The sequence below is a fragment of the Diabrotica undecimpunctata genome, chromosome 10 (assembly GCF_040954645.1).
Source record: "Diabrotica undecimpunctata isolate CICGRU chromosome 10, icDiaUnde3, whole genome shotgun sequence".
Classification (NCBI taxonomy): domain Eukaryota; kingdom Metazoa; phylum Arthropoda; class Insecta; order Coleoptera; family Chrysomelidae; genus Diabrotica; species Diabrotica undecimpunctata.
Genome location: NC_092812.1, coordinates 76,029,995 through 76,045,664, shown reverse-complemented (window position 1 = coordinate 76,045,664; position 15,670 = coordinate 76,029,995). Strand labels below are relative to the sequence as shown.

At 32.8% G+C, this 15,670-nt stretch overlaps 1 protein-coding gene across 7 annotated transcripts in view; it reads left to right on the top strand.

The window, feature by feature from the left end:
• Positions 1 to 15,670, top strand: part of Cadps (calcium-dependent secretion activator 1) — a 204,531-nt gene that overhangs the window by 153,572 nt on the left and 35,289 nt on the right. For 5 of the 7 annotated variants that reach the window (XM_072546787.1, XM_072546786.1, XM_072546785.1 and 2 more), the window contains one exon: positions 2,146 to 2,322. The exons of the other annotated variants lie outside the window; for them this stretch is intronic. In XM_072546787.1, coding sequence (XP_072402888.1) covers positions 2,146 to 2,322 — 177 coding nt within the window. The remainder of the gene's footprint in view (positions 1 to 2,145; positions 2,323 to 15,670) is intronic. 7 annotated transcript variants of the gene reach the window in all.

Genomic DNA, 15,670 nt, shown 5'->3' with positions numbered 1-15,670 from the left:
AAGAAAATTAAAATGGCATTAAAAAACAGCAAATATGGCAAAGCAAATGGTCCAGACCAAATCTCAGTAGAAAGCTTCAAATGCATCAATGATGAAACCTTAGATATTATAGTAGGAAATATAAACTGTAAAGACTGCAGTGAATACAGAACAATATCGTTAATAAATTATTTTCTTAAATTATTTTTGAAACTAATATATGGTCGTATAAATAAAAAAACTGGAAAGAGGAATATATGATAGTCAGTATGAGTTCAGACGGACTTGGAACCAGACAGGCGTTTTGTGCGTTTAATGTGATAGCTCAAGATGTATGGATATAAATGTGCATGTTTGTTACGTTTATACATAAAAAATTAGTCCAAACTCCAAAGAGAAAAAACATAGACAAAAGGAAGTTGTGAATAATAACAAACTTTTACTGGAATCAATGAGTTCAAATTGTAATAGATAACCAAACCAGTTCAGAAATTGAAATCAGGAGAGGAGTTAGGCAGGAATGTATTCATTACTATTCAATGTATATAGTGAATTAATTTTGGAAGAAGCATTTCTATCTGAAACTGAAGGAATAATAAGTAACTGAAGAACCATTAACAACATAAGATATGCAGATGACACCGTGATTGTAGCAAGCTCTGCTCAATAACTTCAATACCAAAATAATACCAAACCGCATAAGCAGTTTCTGTGAAAAATATGCACTAAAAATGAATATATATATATATATATATATATATATATATATATATATATATATATATATATATATATATATATATAAGACTAAATATATATGATAATAACAAAGGAAACAAATATACAAACAAACATACATTTGGGAAAAGGAGAACAGTAAAAAATCAGTGAGGCTCACAGGGCGATGGAGCGTGCTGTGTTAGGTGTTTCAATACGAGACAAGATCCCAAACCGCCAGCTACGACGAGCTACGAGTGGCTGATGCTGTAGAGAAAATTGCAACAATGAAATGAAACCGGGCAGGTCACGTGACTTGAATGACAGATAGCAGATGGACAAAGCGGATACTGGAATAAAGACCAAGAGATGATGCCTACCGAAGCAAGGTCGTCCACCATCACGTTGGACTGACGATCTAAAACGTTGCCATAGGAATTGGATGCAAGAGGCACAAGATCGAAACAGATGGAAAATTATGAGGGAGATCTATGTCCAGCAGTGGACAAGCGAAGATGAAATGATGATGATGATGATACATTTGGGAGATGTACCAATAGAAAGAGTTGAAAAATACAAATAGATACCAAAGAAGCTGGATTTCAGAAAATAAGGATCAAACAACAGAAAAAATACATAAAAAAGACATCAAAATAAAAACAATTTTCTGCGATAGACTAGAACTGAGAGTAAGAGTTCTGAGATGTTACGTTTTTTCGATACTACAATATGGACTTGAAAGCTGGACACTGAAGCAAAAACACATAAATAAGCTACAGTCATTTGAAATGTGGTGTTATAAAAAGATGCTTAGAATAGCAGGGACACAGAAGAAAACGAACACGGATCACAAGAAGTACTGCGAGAAATGGGCAAAAATACAAAATCATAAACACAGTAAAAATAAGAAAGTTGCAATATCTGGGACACATATTGAGGGGACAGCGATATGAAATGCTAATATTGATAATACAGGGAAAGATAAGAGAAGGAAGGAGTGTGGAAAAAAGAAGAGTGTCATGGTTTAAAAATTTTTAGGGGACTGGTTTGAATGCAGTTTAATAGAGCTCTTCAGAGTAAAAATAGTGATGATGATATCCAACTACTGATTGGGAGACGACACAGAAGAAGAAGTGCAGTGAACAGGGAAGAGTGTACTAGTAAGGTAATCTGGGAACTGGGAAGTAAAGGATACTGAAATCCCAAAAGTATCGATTAAGACTCTAGAGAGGGCGTCGAAAGCTCGACGTAGCAAAATCTGAGCGATCCAATTCAAAAACTGAGTAAGTTTGATATTATATTTTTTAAAAATATTAGTCCAAGTTAAAAGTTTGATATATGTATGATCTAAATCTGAATATATATTGTAATTCTTCGATTGCTTGCGTATTTTTTATATGCGGTATGATATGTACTTATTGTTATGTGTTATTCTGTATGTGTATGTAGCAACTGCGCAAGGCAGACCGGCAACCGTCAAGTCAAGCAGCCTCAGCGGGCGCAAATACAAATGCTCAGCCAGTAGCGCCCGCTCCAGGCACCCCTGGTGGCCGTGAAGCCAAGCACCCTTCTGTGTCTCGCTATTGCATGCCTCAGCATGCAACTTACACCCCACCAGATCCTACGGCACGTACATATTCTATCTCTCTATTTCATATTTTGACATGTTTCTTGAATTACTGTAAGCAGCCTTATTTCTCGATACAAATTAAGTATAACTATTTTTAAATTAGTAGAAAAGGCTAAAATATGACATTCATTAGTTTTTTAATAAACATTTGTACAGTTCGCACGTAATTCGGTTAAAATTTGCAGATTTTATGTAATTATTGTATATAAATCTTACTAATCCACACACAATAATATTGACATATGGGAATATATATTTACCACAATTATTATACTGTAAAAGTTTAGTCTTATCCTATGCTGTGCAAAAAAACGTAATTTTCTTATTCCTAGTTCCTTTTTTCCTTCAACCTCTCCATTCCTTATAAAACATTTCGGTCTATTATTCCTCAAAAATAAACCTTATTAAATGTCACTTGAAAATTTACCATTTTTATAATTTTATATAGTCCAGCAAACAAAAAATGAAATGAGTCACGCGCGTGATCACTAACGTATATCGTATCGTTTAGCTGCCGCTGTGACATTAACCAATAAGCGTGTGAGTAGCAGAGAAAGGATGCTTATATAGTCAGTGTATATTTAGTTTTCTCAGAGTTATAAGTACATTGTGTGTTAGAAGCATACAGGTGCCTGTGCGTTTAACGATATATTTCTTTTGCTAAATATTGTTTAATTTGATAAAAATGGAGGAAGCTAGTACTAGCAGGGAGAATATAAATTTGAAAAGGTCTCGCAAACAGTTAATTCTTGAAGCTAAAAAAATAGTGTCCCTTTTCTCTGTTTGCTTGGTTTAATGGTATATCAAGGTGCGTCTTCCTCAAGCTTTTTCTTGAAATGTTCTGTTTATCTTCTTAGTTTTACTGTTCTGTCAATATATTAACCTCCTTATCTTTTCACATCTTTTGTTTGAATTCTTTTCTGCTTTTGTTCAGTTTCTGGTAAAATTTTCTTGTCTCTGTTGGCTTACTTAGTTCTTGTAGTTCTTGAAATTCTTTGTTCACATTTTCTCTTCCTTCTTTTCTTCTTTTCGTAGTTATTTATATTCCTGCTCTGCTTGTCGGGTTTTGTGCCCCTGTTCCATTAGTAAATATGCTTTGTTTTCTGTTTCTGTCATAATCTGACATTCGTCAAACCAGTTATCCGCTCTTGTTCTTCTTTGTTTACCTTCCATGACTTGTAATTCTTCAGCTGCTTCTTTCATGGTGTTTCTGCACACTTCCATGTCTTCATTTATGTTTTTACGCTTTAATCCATTTTCTAGTTTGATGTTAATATTTTGTTTATATTCTCAATTTTGGTTTGTCCTTTTACATTGTATCGTTCATGTTTAGAACATATTTCCTTTTTTATGTTAAAAATTCTAGTCCTTACTCTACTTTCGACCCGGTAGTGATCAGAATCCGCATTTGCTCTTCTTTTGGCGAGGACGTTTATTATATTCGATTGGTGTCTTGAGTCTACAATAGGTAACATGATCTATCATATTTACTGTTAGTTCGTCTGGTGATTTCCAGGTGCTGTATATCTTTTCGAGCGAAGTTAAAATTATACAATCGATTGCAAAAAAAAACTACTATGAAAAAGAAGACTGTTTGAAATCAGAACATCAAAAATATTTAAAATTCGTTAGTTCTTAAGCACCAAATTTTTTTCTTTTGTTTGGGTGTGTTATCATTTCTGTTCCATACCATGCAAGTTTTATTCTATAAATATCAAACGTTTATTCTATATTTCAGTTCTTGTTTTGGCGGAATTTTCAGTTTTTTATGAACGTTTGTAAAATGAAAGTATTTGCTTCATTACGTCTTTGCAGCAATCGTTGATTTAGCTGCTAATTCAGCTGTTGATTAATCTGTTGTGTCTTTATTTTGCTATATAAACCCATTTCAACATAATGTAAGTAACAATTATTAATTCCGCTATTAAATAGACTAACTCGGTCTTTTTAACACTTAGAAGAATTAAATTTTTCTCAGAAATAAATTTCGAATCTTGATAATTGCTTTTCGTATTGTTTACTGCCGAATACGTAGGATCAATTGCGTGGAGAACTGTATTTGTAACAATATGATTCATGAAAACTTATTTTATAAACTAGATCTAATGTATTATTTTTATTATTAAAAGAAGAAATATAATACTTTATTGTTACAATGTAAAGTGATCAAGAAAACATTTTCTTATATGCCGCCAAGGTTCGAATTAAAAATTTCCGTAAATTCAGGATTGACACGTGATTTTAACTATTTTCGACAGTCACGACGCGTGATTTTGGATGACTAATTTTACTATTGTTTGCTAGACTATAGTTATTCGAATACGCCTGAGCTTGAAAAATAAGCTTATATCATCTGCATTATTTTTACATATGGCAACTCCTGTAAAAAAAACTCGCAGCAATCCCACACTATAAAACAACGATAATAAGAAAAGCCATAGAAAAATAACAACAAGGAAGTCTTAAAAATAGAGTTCACGCCCTAACCACCATCCAACTTGGAAGACCTTCATCCTGGAACAATACCAGAATAACAAACAACTCTCAAGAAACAAGAGAACAGATGGGGCCACACTTTATCCCAGTCAATCTTATACCACCTAGGCTAAGAAATGAATCACTAAAAAGCACTAAACCTATCAATTTTCCGCAGCAAGATAAATCACTGTGAAACTTTTTGCATTTGATTCGGAAAAGGGCCAGGAAAGTTAGTGAACAAAATTCATGGTGGTAAAATGAAAATTGCATTTTTTGCATAAGGCAAATGCATTTCCAAAGATATAGAAATTGAAAAATTTGCAACTCAGAGAATATCGACAAAAATGAGTTCAATTTTATTACTCAGGGGTTTTCGAGATCGCTGAACACGAATATGATAACGGTGATGGTCCTTGAGCTACCTGGTGCCTAGAGTGGAGATCATCTCCTGGAGTTTATTAATTTCATTCTAAATCAGTCGACAGTCATAACTCTTGGGTTTTTGAAGTCGCTGAATTTAAATATGATAACGACGATGGTCCTCGAGCTACCTGGTACCCAAGGGAGACCTTGTCTCCTGTAGTTTTATGTTACTCTCATTATAAACACTGCACTTTGGAAATGCATTTTTGTACGCATAAAATGTAATTTTACCACCATGAATTGTGTTCACAAACTTTCCTGACATTTTTTCGAATCGAATGCAAAAAGTTTCACAGCGATTCATCTTGCTGCGAAAAATTGTTACGTTTAGTGCTTCGTTTCATCGCCTAAATGTATCTGTGCTTAAAATTAGTTAGGTACTATGTCTAATGTCAGTATTTTTTGTTTTGACGTGTTTACATGTTAATTGTCCACTCTTCTTCTTACAGTAGCTTTAGTTTTGCTCAACTTTTTCAACCGAATTACGCATCGACTATACTTCTGTTTAACGTTTTTTAACCAATTATAGATGATTTATTTTAATAGCGTGTCTCTTTATATTAGAATTTTATTCAAATCTTAAAGTTTGTATTGAGAAATTTCCTTATAGAGTCAGGTGATACAGATAACTAACATAAATATAGTACGTATAAAAATAAAATAGTAAATTCTATTTATGAATAATACTAAGAGGCTTGAGACACTACGTAAGAATGTATCTATCTCTGTTTATAAAACTCTAATGTGCTTTGAATCAATTTATTGTTCGAGGACTGTTCATTATGTTCCAGGATATTTTGAATCGCGTGGCAACGCCTCAACGAAGCGCAGTGCGGTTAGTAGCATTGTTTACTGTGGCTCACTCCAAGCTCTGTTGTTTTCTTGAGCGCTTTCGTTTTTGCGAAGTTATAGCTGTTTTGTTCAACGAGTTTTGCGTTTTGGCTATTTTTCGATATGTTTGAAGATGTGTTTAAATGAACAGCAACTCAAGTATTGTATTAAACTTTTCAAACGTTGCAAGAAGTATTCACAGGTTGCAAGCAGCTCACAGGGCCATGACTGATTCGGGGAATTTAAAGAAAATCGTAAGTTACCACTAGACACGTTCAGAATGGACATTGACTTGAAGATCCAAAAATTTCGTGTGATCAAATTGTCATCTAGATAATCACACAGTATATTACTGTGGAGATACAACTACAAAAAACAAGGACAGCGTAGCTATATTAACCAATAAATAAGTTAAGAGCTATGTACTTGGCTTTATTGGTATATCGGCTAGATATGGCCTATTCACAATTATTGCAACATAAATATTATTTATACATACGCTCCAACTTGGTAAAGTACCAAAAAACAAGAAGTCAACGTCTTGCTGGAAGAGCTTAACGCTAAAATGGGCAAAGAAATAGTTGATAATAGCGTATAATAATAATATTAAACTGGAAATAAAAAACTACTTTCAGACCATAATATTTTGCTGAGCTGGTTTAAGCTATGCATGAAAAAATTCTGTAAAGTAAAAGCACAAAAATGACCAGAAGTTAAAAGATAAGACCACATGGGAAAAATTCAATGAGGATCTCATTAAGAAACATACATTGGCACAGTCAAGGATATGAATGCAGCAAATACAACCGCAGTGGGTGAAATGGAACAATATCCAAGATGTCTGTAGTTCGCTAGCAGACAGTAAACTAAAAACAAGGAAAAGTATCGAAAAAAATATATAGAAAAGTCATCCCTAGAATAAAAGTAGGACAATTGTAATCAAGGCAGTAATATGATAAAACAGTTCTCGAAGAAATAGTTCAATAGTGAATTTGAAACATGGAGGCAATACGGAAGGATTATTCCAAGAAACTAAGTTCTTGTATGTTCAAAATCAAAAATAATTTTCATAATACATGTAAGAAGATGACTCAAGCACAATAAAGTAGGTAAACTTGATAATGTAAATGATGAAATACTAAAACTATTTGAAGATCAGCTCAAACTCTTGTATACTCAATAAAATTTATAAAACTAGTAAATTACCTGTAGACTGCCTGGTTTCCACATCCATTCTTAAGAAGAACACAAGTACCTACATAGCGGTATGTACTCTCGCATGTATAGAAAACTTAGGAAAATATTTGCAATGTTTAGTTTTAAGAAGCTGACCTGGCACACGAGAATAATCATTCTCTATACAAGTTTGGACAAAAAGCTCAATGACGATGCCAGATGCTTTATTGATTTCGAGAAAGCACTTCAGAAAGTACAACAACACAAACTGTTTGAAATATTAAAGGAATCTAGTATGAATGACAAGCATTTATTTCTGATCAGAAACTGATAGAATGTAGATATGTTCAAGAATCCAACAAAAAACCAGCAGAGAAGGAATCGAAACACATTAAAATAATGATGGGAAGCTACCGAAGAAACCGTCGGATAGTTTAAGAAAGAAACGTGAAATTGTATATGACGAGCATTGAAGAAAAGCAGTTGATAAAAAGAAGCAAGTTAGACAACAACTACAAAAAATACAAGATATAATGTAGAAATTTACAATAAGAAGAGAATATGATATCCGGAAAACACACAAAAAGAGCCTTGAAAAAATAAGCAGAATAAATGCTGATAAATGACAGCAAAAACAAAAGTAGACTCTTTACAACAGGATAAAAGAGAGCACACAGCCATTCAAACCAAGGCTGGCGTTATGCCAAGAAAGGTTATGGAACGACGTGTACTGGTGGAGATACAGACAAAAATGAACAATTAGTCTGTAGAGAGGAATTGATAAAGTACTTTGAAGGGGGTAACATTAAATGATTCAATATTTTACTTGTTAAGTAAAGTCCTGGAACTTTTTAATTACTTTTAGCTTAGTGACTGTTCTCGAAGATAATTTTAAGAACAGACTTCATGATTTTTTTGTTTATATAGTAATACAACTAACCCTAGCTGTAAATAGCTTTCTGTGGTTTCATTTTCTATTAAACGAAAAAAATTAGCAAAAATAATGCTTTAACAACGCAAATTGATTTTAGACGTGGTTGACTTTATAGGGCAATCGATAAAACATTTAATATATACTTATTAAATACTAAATACTTTATTAAATTAAATACTTTACTTATTAAATACACATTTAAATGAGTGATATATATTATTAAATGTTATTTTTTAAGTCAACCTTATCTGGAATAGTTATCTACTTGTTAATGTATGGGTAGTTCAAATTATCCATTATAATAATTTAGGTTAAAACTATTGTACAATATAATTAGTTTTGGGCATAGCTTAGAAATGCTTGCTTCTTAGAAAAATGCTCTAATTAAATATTTATACCTTATTCGGGGAAATTAATACTAATTTTTGCCATTAATATACTTTACAGTTTACGTCTTGTCGAATACTATACATAGCCTTTAAAATCAGTGGTCGGGTGAGGCCTGGGGAGTAATGTTAATCCCTTGTATAGTATTAGCTTGTTTGGTATACCTTCCTGTCCAGGTAACTTTGTCTTCTTCAATTTTCTTAGCGCTAACTCTCCTTCTTGGACATGTAGTTCTTCGTTTGTTTTTACTTCTGATGTGGATGATTCGTGTTTCATTTCGCATTTAGCAAATAAGAATTGTAAGTAATCCATCAATCCAAGTTCATTCTGAATGTGATATATTTTTATTAGTTCATTTATCTCTGTTCGTTGTCTTCAAATCATTCTCCAAATCTCTTCCAACATTTACTTCTCATTTTTCTAGTTAACGCATATATTGTCTTTCGAATTATTTTACAGTGGTGAATTGCATTTTGTCTATTTTTGCATTTTGTCTTCACTTCTCTTTTAAGCTAACAGGTTTTCTTTTTGGATTTGTTGGTTTCCTCATTTTTCCCTCTATAAGAGCTTGTACTAAGACTTAAAAAATATTCAAAGCTTTTCATTCCATTCTTATTTTTATTGATATTATCCTTTCAGATATATATATATATATATATATATATATATATATATATATATATATATATATATATATATATTATATTGAACCTTTATGATCTGATTTTGGTATCTTTGATGTATCAGGATGGCAGAACCTTTTTTTGGCCATGTCTTGTTTTCTTACCCCACTGTAAATTAAAATCTGTTAGCTAGGATTGACTGGACTTTCTACTTGTGTTTCTTAGTTTTGTCAGAAAATTGAATTTGTTGCATCGCATTGAAAACTGAAAAAGCAATGCCACTAAAACCACTATACCTTGTAAACTTTGCCGACTGAGTTCAAAATTTTGACAGGTGACATTTGAAATTTAATTCTTGCTTTATTGTATCGACTTGCAGTTAGTGGTGCCATGTATATTTAGGACCAGGTCTTTTATTTAATGATCAGATAGGTACCATTTATAATATCATAGATTAAAATTTATTTAACATCTACCTTTTCGCAGCAAGTTACATTTGTTATATCTCATATTTATATTTATAATACAAGTTCAGTTAAGATCTAATACGTTATTAGAAGACTATGTTACGTCAATTAATACAACACATTGCCATATTCTCCGTTTAATTTAAAACTGATATTGGTATGTATTACAAATTACAGTTTAAATATGGTTTTGTGATAAAAAAAATTAGGAGTTTTCATCCGAATGGTCAATCTATACTGGGTGTTTCCTTAATAATTTAAAAATATTTTAACTGTAGATTTCTGAGCTTAAAATACTAAGATTTAACCCAAATTACGTACATAAAATTTATTGAGTTACAGGGTGTTTTATTTAAAAATTTAAAAAGTATTTGTACCCTGTCATACTTGGCAAGAATTGTAGGTACTGTACACCCTACTAAATTATGTTAAATAAACGTTTCTGGCTACTGGCTGGAAAGTGAATGGTTGATCCTTCCCAAATTGTACGCCACTGGCAGAATTACTATTTTAGCCTAATTGTTCAATTCTATAATACTTTCTATGTAAATAACATACGCTTTATTCGTAACAATAAAGTCATTATTTTAAATTCTTAAATTAAAAAAATTCTTTTTGCTGACGATGCTACATTTACATTTCCAATGTAACGATGTTACATGATAAATAAAAAAACCAAAATTGTAATTTTATTTCAAAAATTCTTTTTGCTGACGATGCTACATTTAGATACACGTAAAGGAGTATTTAACTGGAAAAACAGCCACAGTTGGAAATTTAAAATCCCCATCTATTTCGAAAATCACATTTTCAACATAAATTTAAGATTAATGTATGGTGCGGTATATTTGGAGATAGTTTGTTGGGTCCTTATGAATTGCCTACACATTTGATTGGTAACTCGTATTTAGAGTTTCTACAAACTACATTTTTTGGCGATAAACAATTGCCAGTTAATCAAAGAAGAGATATGTGGTTCATGCAGGATGGAGCTCTGTCTTTTTGTCCTTTAATAGTACAAAATTATCTAGATCAGCAATTTCCTCATCGTTAGATTGGCAGAGGTAGTGGAGTTTCGTGGCCGCCTAAAACACCCGAATGTAATCTCTTAGATTTTTATTTCTGGGGGCATATGAAATCACTGATATACTTACAAGAATTAAATAATCGTCAAGCAATCTGGCAACAAATAGTAGATTCCGCTAATTTTATTGCCAATCAGCCAAACATGTTTTAACGAAAGAATTTATAAGCTTATTAAAGTAAATGGGACTCGCATTGACCATTTGTTATAAAAGGTGTAGTTAAAATATGTTTTTTGATATTTTCGTGTTATTATTTTTTTTTTTTTTAATTAATGTGTCTCGGCTGCAATGACCATTGACACAAACAATATTGTGTACAATAATTACAATAAGCACATGTAACTAATTGCTACAGTTAATCTATAAGCTTAGAACCTATGACTAAATAATATAATATAAGTAAAGTGCATGGAAAACAAGGGGTCATATTCTGTTGAACAACTGAATGTCTTTCAAGAAACCAATTAGGTTAAAGACTTGATCGCGTGAGTTTAAAACGTCTTTGATATTAGACTTAAGTTTATGTTGCACTCTGTGTTTTGCGTACCGGGGACACTCGATCAGGATGTGTTTCATAGTTAATGCACTTGAGCAGATTTGGCAATTGGGCTTCGGCTCGGATTTCATTAAGTATTCATGTGTGAATCGGGTATGTCCTATTCTGAATCTTCGGATGACAGCTTTTTCGTTTCTAGATATATTTGGAAGTTCAAATTTTCCAACAGTCTGCCGGATCTCATGTAATGCACTCTTGATTGTATTCCAGTGGGTTTGCCAGGTATGATACTATTGTTGCTTGAAAATTTGCTTTAGGTCATTATGGATTTGAATATGTTGGGCTTTTTAGGATTGACTGTTTACACAAGAAGCTTGCTTGGCTGTTTGGTCTGCTTTTTCATTACCGGGGATGCCGATATGGGATGGTAGCCAGATTATCGTGACATTTACACCTTGAAAAGCGAGTGCACTGTAAGTCCTATGGATTTCTTGAACTAAGGGATGCTGAGAGTGTAGACTTTTTATCGATTGTAGTGACGACAGGGAGTCTGTGCATGTTGCTTGGTTTTTATCATCTGTTTTTAGTATTTTAAAAGCTTCTAGTATCGCATAAAGTTCTCCAGTGTATACGCTGCATAAATTCGGTAAAAAAGATGATTTTATTATTTCATCATATGTGGTAACGGCACATCCAACGCCTGCTTTGCTTTTGGAGGCATCTGTATACAGAATTTTTTGGAATTCGTTCTTGCTTATGATTTCTTTGAAGTGTTGTCTTATGAGAAGGCTTGAGGTTTCATGTTTACTGTATTCTAATAGAAAAGTGATTGAATGTGGAATTGGTCTATTCCAAGGCGGAGTATCCGGGATTGGAAAAATATGTGTTTCAGTAAGGTCGATGGTTTAATTTCAGGATGTCTATTATTGATTGGATCCTTTGCGGGGTCTCCGGAGGTGATGTTGAAGTAATTAAATGGTTCTTTTACTTAGATTATAATAAAGTAGTTTTTTTAGAACCATAATTTGTTTTTAAATGTTCTGCGTCTATCTGGTTCAAGAAATATTAATAAATAACATAAATAACAAGTTTTCTTTGTTAATAGCGATTAAAATTTAATTTGCGTAACAAATATAATCCTATGACCCACAACCACCGACATAATTAATACAATAATCAAAATAACTCTGCCTCTTCATTTTTATCTTCAACTATATCAAAAAATATTGACTTTATCGTTACGAGTAAAGAGTATGTTATTTACACAGAAAGTATTGGAGAATTGGAAAATTGCGCTATAATAGTAATTCCGTCAGTGACGTAGAATTTGGAAAGGGTCAACCATTTACTTTCCCCTATCGTAAGCCTCTGGTAGTAGCCAAAAATGATTATTTAACATAATTTATTAGGGTATACAGTACCTACCCTTTCTGCTAAGTATGACAAGGATATGTCAAGTAGTTTTAAAGTACTGGGTACAAATAATTTTTAAATTTTTCAAAGCAACCTGTAATTCAGTAAGGAGGCACATTTTATTTAAGTGATTTGGGTTAAATCTCACTATTTTGAACCCAGGAATCTACAGTTAAAATATTGTCAATTGTTAATGAAATACATTGTTTACTTAAAATATCAGTCTTACCAATACGCTGCACAATTAATGGTTATAACTTGCAGCAAATATTAATATGTGTTAATATGTTTGAAATATGAGGGAAATGTTTTAACAAATATTTACTTACTATAATCCTTACGAAGTTCAATCATAAACTAGGTGATATTAAAAAAAATACAAAAACGTATGAGTACAAGAAACACAAATATAAGAATATACATATACACACATCCGTACAATATTACCCATACACTCAAATACATTCAGGCACGAGTACACATTCAGAAAATAACAGTCGAACATTGATACTTGCGCTTACATTTGCAATTAATATACGAATAGTAAACGGCGCAGTCAACAGGATAACTATCAAAATTCATATAAAACGATAACCAATATCGTATTGAATTTATTGTTCTTAACTTATTGTTGGACTAAGACGAGATGAAGGTTCATATATAAACATCAAATAAGATAAAACTACTACAACTTGATATTTGAGAACTGGATCAAGATACACTCAATCTGGAATCGAAATGGACATTTATCAAACTGAACTGCATCCTGTGAAAGCATGCTCAGTCAATGTTGTGTTTATGTTAGTACAATTGATGTAATTGAATGTACGTAAGACTTATATAGCTATAGTAATTAACTATGTTCCAAATTAATCTATAATTATACGCAATTACCTCGTGATACTGATCATGCAATACCCATTTAAACATCAAAATATTTTCATATATTTTTCCGAGAGATCCTTCTGTTAACGTCATTAATTTCTTGTTGAATAATCCAATCCCAAACAACTTAAACTGTATGTCTTCGGCGACGCAAATCCATTATTAAGACAGAAATGGTCTACCGATCATGTCCCAAATACGTTGATTGGGTAAAAGATTATAGAACCCAGCTGTCTAGGGAAGAACACTAATTAAGTATGTTATATAAGAAACAATGGGCTTAAATCAATATTAAGAACCACAATCTACGAAACCAGATATAAATGATAAATATGAGAATTTTAGAACATCTATTAAAAAAGCAGCAATCCCTTAGCCCCAACTAAGGCAAGTCTTCACATCAGTTAGCACTTCCTTATGAACTGATAGTTACCACTTCTGAATGAGATTCGACATTATCCTCTTGAAAAATTTAGGTTTTTAGTTGCCGAAGACAAACGACTTTGGAGAATTGCAAGGCCATGGTGAGCATAGATGGAGATATGACAGAGGCATTTGATATTGAAAATGGAGTTAGACAAGGTGATGCCTTATCAACAACACTTTTTAATCTAACTTTAGAAGCTATTATCAGAAAACTAGGTATGAACGGCTGTATTAATATAAGATCCACTCAAATATGCGCATATCCGTATATGTTTATATGCCGATGTTGCTTAATAAGCCGCAATAGAAGGGTATTAATCGAAAAAGCTATAGATTTGAAACGGAAAGCTGCTGCGTTTGATCTAAATATAAATGAAAGAAAAACAAAATATATGGAGTGCACAAATTCGAATCGACATGAGAATCTAAAGGTAGACAACTATACCTACGAATATGCCTCCACCTCTCACTACCTAGGCTCAATAATAAATGACAGCAACAATGTCAGTCAGGAAATACAAGCACGGAGTCTTAGCGTTGATAAGTACTTTTATGAATACAAAGACTTAATGAAAAGTTAGTTACTGAATAGTGAGTCTAAGTTTAGAATTTACAAAAAGGTGGTTAGACCAGTGATCACATATGGATGTGAAACGTAGACCCTTTCAACCACTGATGAAAATCAATTAAGGATATTTGAGCTCAAAATATTGAGAAAGATATTTGGACCAACCCATTGCAGCAATAGTTCGTGGAATATAAAAATGAACTATGAGCTGGATGAATTAATGCAGAGCGCAGATATCGTTAGATTTGTAAAGTCACGAACTGGCTTTGTCACTTAGAAATAATGCCAGATAATCGAGCTGTAAAAGTAATCCAGAGATGGAAACCCTAAGCAAATAGGACGAGAGAAAGTCTCCATAGAAGGTGGATGGACGATGTAAAGAAAGATCTCAAAAACCATAAACATCAGACAGTGGTGAAGGGAAGTTTCTCACAGGACAGAATGGAATAACGTTGTTAAACGGGCCAAGACCCACAAAGGGTTGTAGCGCCATTATAAGAAAGGAGTTGCCGAAGATTGGTCATAGCAACTGGTTCTAAAACATTGTAGTTGACGTCCTAGCATTCATATTTTTTCTCTACGAGAATATCGCTCTTTAAGAGCATTTAGTCCTAAAAAACGTTCTTCGCGGTCTGTATTTCTTTGGAGAGCACCGGTTTTTTTGGAAGATTTTGTTCTTATAACCGATCGTACTTCAGTCAATTGGCTTATTGTATATCTTCCATTCATGTAACCTTCTGGCTCGGGTTTTAGAGTTAACGGTCCATCTGGCTTGGTAAGCGACTATCTAGTCACTGAGCTATGGCCGCTACGGACAGCACCGGTACTTCTACTATATTGTAGTAGACTACATAACTTGATCCACTAATTCTCCATTTTTTCGCTTATAAGTGCAGGGCATCCAACGTGTAATCATCTTATTCCATCTTTCGTCTCCTTATGTAATAGTAGGGCCAGACAATTTTCACTTTAGCTTGCATTTGGATGGTAGCTTCTTTATTGCATCCCTAGGATCCTTGTCCATTTAAATTTACTGAATTGATTAAAATTACACAAAAGTACAACACATTATTCGTCAAAATTTCGTTAACATTTCTTATGTTTCACTGGGTGTTGCTTTTTCAATGTCACATGTATTACAATTCTCTTTGA